Source organism: Meleagris gallopavo, chromosome 8 (assembly GCF_000146605.3).
Source record: "Meleagris gallopavo isolate NT-WF06-2002-E0010 breed Aviagen turkey brand Nicholas breeding stock chromosome 8, Turkey_5.1, whole genome shotgun sequence".
NCBI classification, from domain to species: domain Eukaryota; kingdom Metazoa; phylum Chordata; class Aves; order Galliformes; family Phasianidae; genus Meleagris; species Meleagris gallopavo.
In genome coordinates, this window is record NC_015018.2 from 33921434 (window position 1) to 33932871 (window position 11438).

The following is an 11438-nucleotide window of genomic DNA, read 5'->3' on the forward strand; positions in this document are numbered from 1 at the left end:
CATCCCGCGCCCGGAGCGCTGCGGGGGTCCGGCGGAGATCCTCCGCCTGTTGTCGCCGCTCTGTTTGGGAGCGCTCCGCCAACCGGCGCCGCCGCTGCTGCTGTAGGAGGGGATTCCCTGCTCCTATTGCCGGGGCTTCCGAGCAGAAGTGAGGGAAATCTCCAGACAGCGATGCTGGCGCTTTTTTTTTTTTCTTTCTTCTTCCCTTTTTATCCTTTATTTTCCTGCCGGCTCACCCCTGCGGTCCCCCCACACATCGCGCTGTCTGAGCGCAGCCGCGCGGATCGGAGCCGCCATCCCGGCCGGGGGCGGGGATTTGCGCCGTGCCCGTGGGGCAGCCGGCACGGCTCCTCGTGATTGATGTTGTGGGACGCGCACGAACAATAGCGATGCGATAAAGGCCTTTTCCGAAAGGCAGCGCGGTTGCTCGTGCTTCTTTCGTGCGCCGCGGAGGTCCCTTTCCCCGCACCCCGACGTGTTTGCAGGCTGTCCCGCAGCAGCACGCAATGCTGGGGCGGTCGGCAGCGTCCCTCGCTGTGTTTGTGCCCCCAGCACCGCCCATTGCAGCCTCGCTGATATTCGGTAATATAGCAGAGGGTCGGAAAGGAGCCCTCTAATTATGCTGCGGCTCTCTAATATTTCTGGTTAAAGATCTCATCAATCTGACAGCGGCGTGCAGCCTCGCTTTGAAGGGAGGAAAGGCCTCGAGGCGTTACCATCTCCTCGAGACTGGAAAAGCTAATTGTGTCAATAAATTAGCAGGTCAATGAGATGCACTTAGCGGTGCTTGCAGCCCCCAACCCCACATCTCACGGTGAGCAGCATCCATCCACGGGAAGAAATCCTACATTTGTTTTTTGTCCGCTTAGAGCGAGCAGCTTCTGATCAAGGGCGGAAAGATCGTCAACGACGACCAGTCTTTCTATGCCGACATATACGTGGAGGATGGTTTAATAAAGTAAGTGAAGTTCTGTGATGTTGCTGCCAGGCAGATCTCAGTGCTGTTTAATTTGCTCGAAGCTCCTGTCTGCGGGGTTGGGCTGGGTGTTCACCTGAATGCTGTGTTCAGACAGATTGGAGAGAACCTGGCTGTTCCCAGCGGGGTGAGGACAGTGGATGCCTACGGGCAGCTGGTGGTGCCGGGCGGCATCGATGTGCACACGCGGCTGCAGATGGCTGTGATGGGAATGGCTTCTGCTGATGACTTCTACCAAGGCACGAGGGCGGCCCTGGCAGGAGGAACCACGATGATAAGTAAGATGGGCAGCGCTGAGCTGGGTGCTGTGCAGGGCTTTTGTCATGGCAGAGCTTCGTTCTCCTCCTAGCACAGAAATGTTCATTTTTCTGTAGTAACCGAAGCGTTAAAAAGCAAAGTAGGATGCACGATGTGCTTCTCAGTAACTCCTTTTGCAGTGCATGTATATTGAACGCACTTGGCTGTTCCTGCTTCACCTCTTAGAACCACAGAACCATTAATGCTGGAAAAGCCCTCTGAGACCCCCGCCCACCCCACAGTCCCACTGCCCACATCCCTCAGAGCCACATCCCTGCTCGGAACACCTCCATGGACGGGCACTGCCCACCTCTGGGCAGCTGTGCCAGCGCCTGGCCGCTCTCTGGAGAACGAATTGTTCCTAACCCAACTTGAATCTCATGACAGTAGAACAGAAGAAAATGTTAATCACCATTTCATATATTTTTAATAGCTATACAGCTATATTTATAAACTTATCAGCTTTATGAGTGTGGGATCTGCTTTGTTACATATTGGTTTTGATTTCTATTCGTTCTTCTGCTCCCAAAGCCCACTGCAGCACTTGTCTGAAGGGAACTCAGCAAGCCCTGCCCCAGCTCTGTGCATCCGTCTGCCCACCCGTGGGGTGGAGGTGCCCCATCCCTGCAGATAGCCCAGGGCTCTGAGCACTGACGGGGCTGTGGGCGTCCCCGCTCAGTGCAGGGGGTGGCCTTCGGAGGTCCCTTCCAACTCAAATGGTTCTGTGATTCTGTGCATATGAATTACTGCTGGGGCGTCTCCTCGGGGCGGTGGCTGCGCTGACCCCGGGGGCTCCTCCAGCCACACACAGCTGTGCCCAGGCAGCCCCCCAGCGCCGTGCGGTGTCTTTCAGTGGACCACGTGCTGCCCGAGGCTGGGACCGGCCTGCTGGCCGCCTACGAGCAGTGGAGGCAGCGTGCTGACAGCAGGGCCTGCTGCGACTACGCGCTGCACGTCGACATCCCCCGCTGGCACGAGGGCCTGCAGGAGGAGCTGGAGGCGCTGGTAAAGGACAAGGGTAAGGGCCTGAGTTCTGACTTAGAGAAACTCACTGGAACGGACTGCCCAGGGAGGTGGTGGAGTCGCCGACCCTGGGGGTGTTCAGGGAAGGACTGGATGTTGTGTTGAGGAACGTGGTTCAGTGGGAGCTATTGGTAAGAGGTGAACGGCTGGACTGGATGATCTTTTCCAACCTTGGTGATTCTATGATTCTAAACTATTCAAGTACAAATGTTGGAGGTTGGGCTTGCGGAATGAGGTGAAGCGTTGGGCTTTTCCCGGAGATGTCCTTTGTGTTCTAATTCCTGCACGCTCTAAGCATCCCTTGGATGCAGCCCAGGGAGGTGCTGGCCAGGCATCAGGAATTTGTGCCTTTCATTAATTCTTAATGCCGAGTTTGGAGCTGCATTTTGCTTTCAGATATGCTAATGCAAAGCTAAATGACTTCAGTGTAATTTGCAGTCTTGCAAGCGAGGCCTTAATTGGTCATTTAACATAAAAATTTGCAACGAATCTCCTATTAAAACGCGGAGCAGCTGAATAATGGACCATTTGGAGCTTAAAACGTATTTTTCATATGTATCTTCTCATGAAATACAGTTTGTTTGCGGTTTGATCATAGTTTGGAACCAGCTGTTACCTCTATCCATATAAAACACGTTGGCAGTTCTCAGGCTTTGACTCTGCTCCACGAATCGTGTTCAATAGGAACAGTGTGGGCAGTGCTGTGTGCAAAGCACAGTGTGCCTGTTGCTCCACTGAAACAGTGCACTGAGTAACAGCGCTTAGAAATAAGAGAGGCCCGTGTTGGTTTGCTCTCAGCTGAGCCCACACAGAGCTCAGCCGTGCCCAGGCTCCGAGCTCTGAGCTTTGGCAGTCACTGCGCTTCTCGTTTTCTCTTCCCAAGGTGTGAACTCCTTCCTGGTGTTTATGGCCTACAAGGACAGGCTTCAGTGCACCGACGCCCAGGTAATGCAGACAGCCGCTGCGCAGTGGAAGCGGTGACCCACAGTGAGCAGAGTCCATCGCTGGTCTGATATTGGGCGCCCGTTCTCTCTTGGCAGATGTATGAAATATTCTGCATTATTCGAGACCTGGGGGCCATAGCCCAAGTGCATGCTGAAAATGGAGACATCATCGAGGAGGTATTGTGCTTACATTCATTCAAATTGCAGGCTGATTGGAGCATTCGGCGTGAGGCAAAACGCTGACTTAGCAGATGGGCCGTAGTGTCTGATAGGAGGTGCCAGCATGCTTTTAGTGCTCATTTGATGCTGCAAAATCAATAGGAATATGTCCAAGTGAGACAGAGGAGCAGCCTGCTCTGGACACTATTGCTTCCTAAAGACAATCAGTGTGCATTTTGCAGTGCGTGCTGTCTGCTGGCATCAGGGTTGTTCAGTGCCAGGTTGTTTCACTGATGGGCTGGCCTTGCTGCAGCAGGGCAGTCTCTGGTTGCTCGTTGCACGTTAACTGAGATGTGAAGAGGTTGGGGGCTGTGGCTGTCCCTGCATCCCACCCCTTCTCCCTCCTGCCCACACGCACCTGGTGGTGGGATTTGGCCTCCAGGACAATCTGCTTACCAAAGCTTTGGAGGGACGGGGCTGATAGGAAATCCTGTTGTGGGAGGAATGTGCAGGGGGATCTGGGCTCTTGGTAATATCAGCAGCATCCTCCCAGTTCCACACACTCACCTGGGTTTCATCACAGAAATCTGCTTAGTAGTTCCCAACAAGAACTCTGAGGGGCTCCCTGAAGGCTGCCTGCCCACCCTCAGTGGTGTTTATCCTCTATTTATTTTGTATAGAACTCCTGTGTGGCCAGGTGTCCTCACTACTTGAGAAACCTGAAGAGTTGTGTGTTTTTTCAGTGATCTGCATTACATCTTATAATAGGTATCACCAAAACCAACAGTCAGTACCTTATTTGGTATTGCAAACTATTCATTACTTTCCTTTTTCCCATTAGAAAAGGAAGTGCTAGACAAACACTGCGAATGGGTGCTGTACAGCAGAATTACACACGCAATTCCTTGTAGCTTACATTCAGAAAGCAGAATCCTGAACCTTGAAATTGGTTTATTTGAAGAAACAGGTTGGAGGGTTACTGCCACCCTGTGTTCTGTGGTGTCACATCATTGTATTCCTCATTGCTGTCAGCCTGTGGCTGCTCCTGAACACGGTGTGTGTCCCACACTGCTTCAGACCGACTGCTTTTGTTCATCTTTGTCCCTGTAGGAGCAGAAGAGGCTGCTGGACATCGGGATCACTGGGCCGGAGGGGCACGTCTTGAGCCGCCCCGAGGAGGTAATGCTGCCCACATTTCCAAAGAACTGCAGGCAGCTGCTGCTCGTGGTTCCTGGGGGCTGCGAGGAGATGCTCCGTGCCCCTGTTTTTGTGCTCCGTGCCCCTGTTTTTGTGCTCCGTGCCCCTGTTTTTGTGCTCCGTGCCCCTGTTTTTGTGCTCCGTGCCTCTGTTTTTGTGTCTGCAGGTTGAAGCAGAGGCTGTGTACCGTGCAATTACAATAGCAAAACAAGCCAACTGCCCCTTGTACGTCACGAAAATAATGAGCAAAAGTGCAGCAGATGTGGTAGCTCAAGCAAAGAGAAAAGGTAAAACTCTATGTCGTGTCTGCATGCTACGTGAGGCCATTCACATACGTCCAGGAATGCTGTTCTAGCTGCAGGGCCTACGAGCTCGTTATCACCCCAGTTCTCTCTCTAAGGGTGCTAACTCCCAGTGTTGGCTGTTCCTCACCGTGTGCTGGAGCTCACTGCTCTGAGCTGCACTCAGAAGATGTGATGTACTTGAAACTTTGACACCTGAATCCCAGTAGATGCAGCTGAAAAAAGAACAGAAAACAACTCCTAATCATTTATCATGAGCTAAATGAAAAATGAAACTGGAGCAAACTCTAAATTCAAACCAGGGAGTGGTGGGAGAGCCAGCTGTGCTCCTGCAGGGAGTCGGGAGCAGGGCGGTGTGCTGAGAGAGCAGCAGTGCATGGCCACGTCTGCTCCCAGCCAGAGGGACACCAGCTGGGTGCAGATAATAGCATCACAGAACCATTAATGCTGGAAAAGCCCTCTGAGATCCCACCCACCTCACAGTCCCACTGCCCACGTCCCTCAGTGCCACATCCCCGCGGGATGAACACCTCCATGGACGGGCACTGCCCACCTCTGGGCAGCTGTGCCAGCGCCTGGCCGCTCTTTTTCCCAGTGCCCAACCCAAGGCTGCAGAGCAAATTGCAGCTGGAAATGTATGTTTTCCTGTGGATGAATAGATGCATTCACAGCATGTTCTGGCAGCGCTTCCCAGACATCTGAGGTAATCGGAGGTTTTAGTCTGAGTTTAAAAAGCTGTGGTGCTGAGAACACCGGAGAGAAATGAAAGTGGCACGGTGAGCGTGCTGTGAACGGAGGCTGAAGGCTCCCAGCACTGCCCTGACCCCGCTCTGCAGGCACTGTGGTGTACGGTGAGCCCATCACTGCCAGCCTGGGCGCCGACGGCTCGCACTACTGGAGCAAGAACTGGGCCAAGGCTGCGGCCTTCGTCACCTCGCCCCCGCTCAGCCCCGACCCCACCACGCCGGAGCGCCTCTCCTCCCTGCTGTCCTGGTGAGTGCAGCCCGGGGCTCGCAGCCACTGTGGGGATGTGGGCTGTGCTGGGGGTGTCGTGAGGCTGGGGGGGCCCTGGGGTCACAGCACAGCTGTGCATCCGCTGAGCTCCAGGGCGTTGGTGTCAGATGAAGGGTTTTGCAGCAGCAGCGCTGGGTGTTCGCGAGGTTTGAAATCTGAACTGTAAGTGCTTGGGGATGGTGCACGTGGGGCTGTTTCAGCCAGTTGTTATCCCCGTGTCAGCACGAGCATCTCTGTGCACAAACACAACGCTGACAGCCCTGCAGACACGGGGATGGGTAAACAGAAATACATCTGTGTGTGCTCCACTGCAGCCAGGATGCAGCAGTGACCCTTTGGGGCTGGCTGCAGTGCATGTCCATACAGCCCTGCGTAACCTGCAGTATGTTATGGGACTGAGACGTGCTTGTTGTATCCTTCCTTTAAAAGGTACTTTGGAAATGCATCAGAATGGTTTTTCTTAGAACCATCTTCATATTAGAAGGGCTTGAGGTTCAAAAGGAAGGTACAGAGATCAAGATATTGAACAAATAGGAATAAGAGCCAGTTTAGGAGAAAAGAGCAAAGGTGCTCATGAGGCTCTGGCTGCTGTACTGTAACATTCCAGCGCTTAGTCTCTATGAGTGAATAGAGAGCAGCACCTCTGTGTACCTCTTCACTTGACTTCCAGTGGGACTTAAGGGTCTAAGCTGCCTGCCTGTGAGCCTGCATTGATGAGATCAGCGTATTCATACAGCCACAGAGCAGTTCAGGGTGGGGAAGCCCTCCTAGATCCCCGGGTTCAACCCCAGCCTGCCCACACCGTGCGCAGTGCCCACATCCCTCCGTCAGAGCTCAGGCCCGGGGGCTGTTGTGTCACAGCTCCCAGTGAGCCTCCCCAGCACGCAGCTCCGCAGGGAGGGCGGGTTGCTGAGGAGCCCATTCAGAGCCGCTGTCTCTGCGGCGTCCTCTGACCGTGTCTCTTCTTGGGTGCAGCGGGGACCTGCAGGTGGCAGGCAGTGCTCACTGCACGTTCACCACCGCCCAGAAGGCCGTGGGGAAGGACAACTTCACCCTCATCCCCGAGGGGACGAATGGCATCGAGGAGCGGATGGCCATAATCTGGGAGAAGTGCGTGGTAGGTGCAGAAACACGGAACCTGATTCCTTCCATGTTGTGAATGCGGGTGGATGGGAGCAGTGCTCAAATCGGATGATGTCAGATTTCTCATTAATTCAGATGAGCCCTGAAGTGTGACACTGTCTAGACGCTCCTTCAAAAGAGCCTGGCAATGGAGGAAATGTGACACTGAGTGCCTTCAAAGCCTCTTCAAAGGCTGCAGTGGGGAGCAGCCCCCGCGCTGTGACTTGCAGTAGGAGGCAGCTCTCAGTGATCGCTGTAAGGGCTGAGATGCTGCTCTTTGCTGGTGCTCGCAGGGGTGGGGATGGAGCATTGCCACAGTGCCTCTGTCTGCCTGCAGCCACCACGGCCCTGCACTCAGCACAGTGCTCAGCCCTGGGCTGCTGACCCCACGAGTGTCCCTGGGTCACAGTCTGACGGCGGCTTTGTTATTGAGATGAATACCATTTATCTTAAGATAGTTCAAGAGAATTTAAGGCAATTCTTAGGTTCACTTCTTGTCTTTCTGTATTGAAATATCCTTAGCCATCTCTGGTGGATGTGAGACTCCTGTCTCACTTGAGCCTACAAGGGAAGCCTTTTTCAGAGACCTTATCTTTCCCAATGCAGAAAGCAAACCCTCTGGTGCATCCTTAGCTCCCATTTGGTTGCGGTGGGACTGCTGTGCTGTCCTGTGTTGAACAGCCCTTCCCTCGTTCTGCTGCTCAGGTCTCTGGGAAGATGGATGAGAACGATTTCGTGGCAGTGACCAGCACAAATGCTGCCAAAATCTTTAACTGCTACCCCAGGAAGGGGCGAATTGCGGTGGGCTCTGACGCAGATTTAGTCTTGTGGAACCCCAAGGCTACAAAAATCATCTCAGCAAAAACCCACAATTTGGTAAGATATCTTTTTAATTATTTTCCTGAGCAGATTTTACAGTTGGAAGAGAGTGGCAAAGCAGTATATTTCTTCAGATCAAAAAGATAAGAGCATTCACCGTGTGAATGGAGGAGCAGGTGGAAAACCTTGCATTTCCTTTGTAAAATGCAAAACGTGTTGTTTGCTGCACTGCTGGACAGTTGGGAGGGCTGGGACTGGGCTGAGCAGCAGTGACTGAGCCGCGATGCTTTGCTGCCAGAACACAGAGCTTACATGGGTTGTGCTCACTGCAGAGCAGAGAAATTAACTGATGACCTCATTCTGAGTATTAAGCATCCTGGTTTGTTTCTTCCAGAATGTGGAATACAACATATTTGAAGGCACGGAGTGTCATGGGGCTCCTGCTGTGGTCATCAGTCAGGGGAAGGTCGTTCTTGAGGACGGGAACCTGTTTGTCACCGAGGGCTCAGGTCGCTTCATTCCCAGAAAGACGTTCCCTGATTTTGTTTATAAAAGAATAAAGGCGAGGAACAGGGTAAGGAGAACTTCATTTGCAATAATCACAACCTCTGCATTATTGCACTGTGGTCCCTGTTCTGCTCTGAGCTCTCGGGTGCAGCAGGCAGCAGGAAGGAGAGCTGTGCTGATGGTTATGGTGTGATGCCCTGGTCAGTGTCATGGCACGTACTGCTTACAATGCCTGCTTCAGGACTGCAGCTGATCATACAGGTGTTAGTATTATTCAACTATTACAAAGTCATAGAGCAAAAATACAACTTCTACTTAAGAATTTGGCCGTGCTTTTGTTGGAGATTATGGTGTTGCTGTATTACCACTGTGCAAGTTGGCTGCTGCCCGTGGAGTGGTCGTAGTTACTGGAAATAACAGCAGCCCTTCCCAGTGTGCCAGCACAGATCTCCTAGGAGACACAAAGATGTGCAAATGCATGGAATGCCCCTTAATGACCGCACCTTCCTCCTTTTTTCCTTGTGTTGTTTCAGACCTTTTCATTATGCACTGAAGAGCAAAAATCTCAAACCCCGGACACACCGCCAGCACTGGTGCTGCAGCAGCGCTCGCAGTGTGCAGCTCTGTGTCCGTGCTGCAGTGCGGTGGAGGCGCAGCCCCCAGCACCTCCGTGCTGTGTGTGTGCAGGGAGCTGTGCAGGGCTGGCAGTCAGGCTGTGTTTGTGTCAGTGCTGAAAGGAGACGCCCGGTGCTGCTGCTTTGGCACAAGGGACAGACAGAGCTTGCTAAATATAAACCTCACGTCCTGAAGGTCCCCGGTCTCCCAGTAGATGATAATTGAGTGTCAGACCTGGCTGTTGGTGATTCGTTTGTTAAGTTAATTCACTTGGGCAGCCTGATTGGGCACTTTGCAAACAACCAGACAGCCCTCCCGTGTCTCCTGGTCTGTGGTTCAACCAGAGCTTCAGGAAAAAGCTGGGGTCAAAAGGAGCACAGCAAGATGCTGATCAGAGCACTGTCTGTATGATATAGGGGCCAGGATGAAGGTCATGTACCAGAAACCTTGCTGTGGAAAACGCTGTATGCTTGTGGAGAACCCGTCAGGCCCTGTGCTTTTAACTTGAAACCCTGCTCTTCTCATTTGCAAACCACGTGTGTGCTGACCCTCTGGTTCTCAAATGGCTGCCAGTCATCAATCTGCTCTGCTGCAGAGACAAGGCAGCCTTAAGCAGAACTGTGGTGCATACTGGTACTGGGGCCATTGCTCCGCTCTGGCTTTGGCTCCTGATGCCCAAGAATACAGAGGTTGGTAGAACGCAGCACGGTGCTGCTCCGGTTGAGGTGTGTGCCTGTGGGATGCTCCCCCTGTGCTGCCCACTGCCTACCTGCAGCCTGGAGCCCTGGGCTGTGGGCTGCATCAGCTGCATGTGAAGGGAGAAGGGCCTTGGGGGAGAGGGAGGAGATGGACGGTAGTGCCTGGGCTCACACCTCACGTCCCTCCCGCAGCTGGCAGAGGTGCATGGTGTCCCGCGGGGGCTGTATGACGGCCCGGTCCATGATGTTGTCCTCAGCACCAAAGCTGTGCCCACCATCGCGGCCTCCAGGATCGCAGGCTGTGCCAGCAAAGTGCCCGCCGTGCCCGTGCGCAACCTGCACCAGTCGGGGTTCAGCCTGTCGGGTAGGTGTGGGCAGGGGCTGTCAGTGGGGCAGGGCTCAATGTGGTTGTCTTTGTTTGTGCTGCTCCAGGGCTGGGTCACGCAGCTCTGCTCCCAGGAAGGAGCACTAATGCTGCCTCCGCCATCCTGGGCAGCCTCCTCACCTCCAGCCCATCTTCCCTCTTCTCCCACAAAGCCATTCCCCCTTCTCTTACTGTCAGACCGTGCCTCTTTTAGAAGCCCCCTCGAAATGCCAGAAGGCCACACGGTCATTTATACTGTGCTGTGCTGACGCAGCGCCCAGATGGCTTTACAGGGAGAGGTGGGCTGTTGCCCAAAAGGCCCTATGGCTGCACGCTGACGTTCTGCTCTGCTCTCCCCAGGCTCTCAGGCTGATGACCACGTTGCCCGCCGCACGGCCCAGAAGATCATGGCCCCCCCAGGCGGGCGCTCCAACATCACCTCCCTGTCCTGATGCTGCTCCCACGGTGCTGGTGTGAAGGGCACGGCTGGTTCCCTGCAGCTCAGGGTGGAAGGGAGGTGGGCCCTGGGCACCTGATGAACCTTCTTCTCTTAGGTAGAATGTAGACGAAGCCCACGCAGAGGTAGCTCACCCACCTGTATGTCCCCCAGTCCCTAGAGCTCCCGCTCCGTGTCTTTTACCTGGATCCTCAGAGCCCTTAGCATATGCATGCCCACACCTAGAGGTACATTTAATGTGTGTTCAGCAGTGCTGCTCGCTGCTCTGTGCCCAGGAAGGCCATGACAGCTTGTCTGGTGTTCATGCCTTTCTCTCCCAATGACTGCCCTTCTCTAAGGACTGTTAACCGATGAGCCCTGCCACAGGCCTTGTGTGCTGTCCTGTGCTGGGCTGCACGCCAGGCTGCTGTAGGCAGACTTTTTTAAAGGGTTATTTATACGGTTTTTTCAAGTACCACGTGTAAGTGAAGTCTTACAGCCAATAAAAGGCCCAGCTAAAGGCTGCTTGCATATGGCAGGCTCTTTTATAAAATCTACGCGAGGCAGTTTGTTACATTTAAAGGTATTACAGAAATGGTGAACCTCAATGCCACAAATCTATGCATGTCCCTCTGCCCCGTGCCTCGCAGTTGGTTTTCTGTTCCTTGCATTGAATAAACTTTGTTTGAAATCCTGAAGTGATGGAAGCAGCTGACCCGCCTCACTCTGTGTGCTCGTACCTCATCTTGCCACGTGCACTGGTTTGTAGAACAGCTCGTGCTGTGCAGGTCTGTGCTGTGTCCTGTGGCCCTGCAGCTGCTGTGTGCAGGGCTGGGCTGCAGCTGTGTGCCTGAGCCCAAACACATGGACCAGAAGGCAGGTGGGGTGTCTGAATCAAGAATATATGCTCAGATATATTTAAACAAATGACTTAATTTTGTTTAATGTCTCTCCTTTTTTTTTTT

General features: G+C 53.5%; 1 protein-coding gene across 1 annotated transcript in view; it reads left to right on the forward strand.

Annotated features, from left to right (window-relative positions):
• DPYSL4 (dihydropyrimidinase like 4) overlaps positions 1-11386 on the forward strand; it is an 18592-nt gene extending 7206 nt beyond the window's left edge. Inside the window, exons 2-14 of the mRNA XM_019617916.2 lie at positions 870-958; positions 1070-1254; positions 2127-2291; positions 3180-3241; positions 3337-3417; positions 4510-4578; positions 4763-4883; positions 5735-5891; positions 6888-7029; positions 7740-7910; positions 8248-8427; positions 9866-10037; positions 10398-11386. Of these exons, the coding sequence (XP_019473461.2) occupies positions 870-958; positions 1070-1254; positions 2127-2291; positions 3180-3241; positions 3337-3417; positions 4510-4578; positions 4763-4883; positions 5735-5891; positions 6888-7029; positions 7740-7910; positions 8248-8427; positions 9866-10037; positions 10398-10489 (1686 nt within the window). The 3' untranslated portion in view covers positions 10490-11386. The remainder of the gene's footprint in view (positions 1-869; positions 959-1069; positions 1255-2126; positions 2292-3179; positions 3242-3336; positions 3418-4509; positions 4579-4762; positions 4884-5734; positions 5892-6887; positions 7030-7739; positions 7911-8247; positions 8428-9865; positions 10038-10397) is intronic.
• The last annotated feature ends 52 nt before the right edge of the window (positions 11387-11438 follow it).